The sequence below is a fragment of the Poecilia formosa genome, unplaced genomic scaffold (assembly GCF_000485575.1).
Source record: "Poecilia formosa unplaced genomic scaffold, Poecilia_formosa-5.1.2 Scaffold652, whole genome shotgun sequence".
In the NCBI taxonomy this organism is placed as follows: Eukaryota; Metazoa; Chordata; class Actinopteri; order Cyprinodontiformes; family Poeciliidae; genus Poecilia; species Poecilia formosa.
In genome coordinates this window covers 5,360-7,227 of record NW_006800591.1, presented here as the reverse complement: position 1 = coordinate 7,227, position 1,868 = coordinate 5,360, and the positions used below count along the sequence as shown (strand labels likewise).

At 38.1% G+C, this 1,868-nt stretch overlaps 1 protein-coding gene across 1 annotated transcript; it reads left to right on the top strand.

Annotated features, from left to right (window-relative positions):
- Positions 1 to 994: 994 nt before the first annotated feature.
- LOC107834526 (trace amine-associated receptor 13c-like) lies at positions 995 to 1,861 on the top strand (the record flags this gene model as incomplete). Its single annotated transcript, XM_016666050.1, has 1 exon — positions 995 to 1,861. A coding segment is annotated over exon 1 (580 nt), but the record flags the coding sequence as incomplete, so codon positions are not given.
- Positions 1,862 to 1,868: the final 7 nt, after the last annotated feature.

The window sequence follows — 1,868 nt, the reverse complement described above, 5'->3', positions numbered from 1 at the left end:
CTGACAGGCAGACAGACGGACAGACACAGGACCTAGCCTGCAGACAGTCCTCGACACGGCCGTAGCAGGTTCGATTCCAGTCTGGTGACTGTCTTTCCAAATTTATTTAATGAATTTAGTTGGATAAACTATTTTCTTTTTTCAGCGTACGATATCTTTGAAAAGCTAAAATAACATGTAAAAACATACACTTAAAATGATTTAAATTCAAGTTGTATTTGAAGTACGATGTGAGTGACAATGTCATTTTGGATCATTTGAGTTTTTTAGTTTGAAACAACTTAAAAGTTTGAGTTGACTTTCTGTAGAATTTAGTCAAAGGCATTTGAATTATTTATTAGACAAAAATAAATGATTTAAGTAAGACTGACTTCAATTTGTCATGCTGAACACATTTAATGAAATACGTTAGTAAATTGAGTTGGTCAATTTAACTCAACATTGAACTCAATTGTTTCAAGTTAAAATGAAAAGTTCCTTTAAGCTACTTTAAGTTAGTTAGATTTGTAACGCCTAAGTTAATTGAACACAAAAAAGTAAGCTGTCTTCACTAAACCTAAATAATTAAGTGAGATTAATGTAAATAACTCCATAAAATGAAATACTGCCAGAAACTCTTTTTAACAAAGTTAAGAACGGTGGTAAACAGCATAATGGAAAGGCGTTGCTGTGATGGAGCTTCTTAAAGAGACAGAGATCAATCTCAAGCCTCCAAACTGTGACATAAATTTCTCTTCACTTAAGTTTGATATTTTCAGCATTTTGAAACAACACAGGGTACGATGGTGAGTTTAACAGCTTAAACAACAATCTGTGAATGACTTTCTGATGGCAATCACAGAAAACAGGAGATGTGTGAAAATAATGAATGTTTGATTAACTTTTGTCAGGATTTTTTCTTTTTCTTATGGGGGAAACAAAAAAGGCAAACCAATCATATACATGAAATGCATCTGCAAAGTGGAGGAGGAGAAAGTAGAAACTCCCCAGAGACTAAAGCACCAGAGAGGAGGGAGGACAGAAACAAACATCTGCTGCAGGACAGGATCAGAGCAGAGAGCTGCAGCCGTCTGAGGATGGAGATCCCAGACAGAACTGATCTCTGTTTCCCACATCTCCTCAACAGCTCCTGCAGGAAGCCCACACTCCACTGGGCTGAAGCCGTTCTGCTGAACTCTGTGCTGCTCTTCATCTCACTGATCACTGTAGTGCTCAACCTCCTCATCATCATCTCAGTCTCACACTTCAGGCAAACATCAACCTACAGTTTAAATTTTAGAAATGCTAAGCCATATTTATATGATAATTGAATGTATAATTACTATTTTGTCTCCCTCCAGGCAGCTCCACACTCCTACAAACATCCTCCTCCTCTCTCTGGGTTTTTCAGACTTTTTTGTTGGTCTCGTGCTGATGCCTTTTGAAATCTACAGATTTACATTCTGCTGGTTTCTTGGAGATGCCATGTGTGTTTTGTTTTGTCTTTTGATTTCTAACCTCATCACTGCTTCAATTTGGAACATTGTTTTGATATCAGTTGACCGCTATATTGCTATATGCTACCCTCTGGATTACTCCAGAAAAATGTCTTTGACGAGAGTCAGATACTGTGTTTGTCTGTGTTGGTTCTGTGCTTCTTCCTGCAGCTTTTTCTATTCAAAGGATGAACTGATTCAGCCTGGCAGGTATAAGTCCTGCACTGGGGAATGTAAATTTATCATAAGCTACGTTGTAGGAACATTTGACCTGATTATTAATTTCATACTTCCAGTAACGACCATCATAGTTCTGTACATGAGAGTATTTGTGGTGGCTGTGTCTCAGGCTCGTGCCATGCGCTCTCACATTACAGTCGTCACGCGTCACCA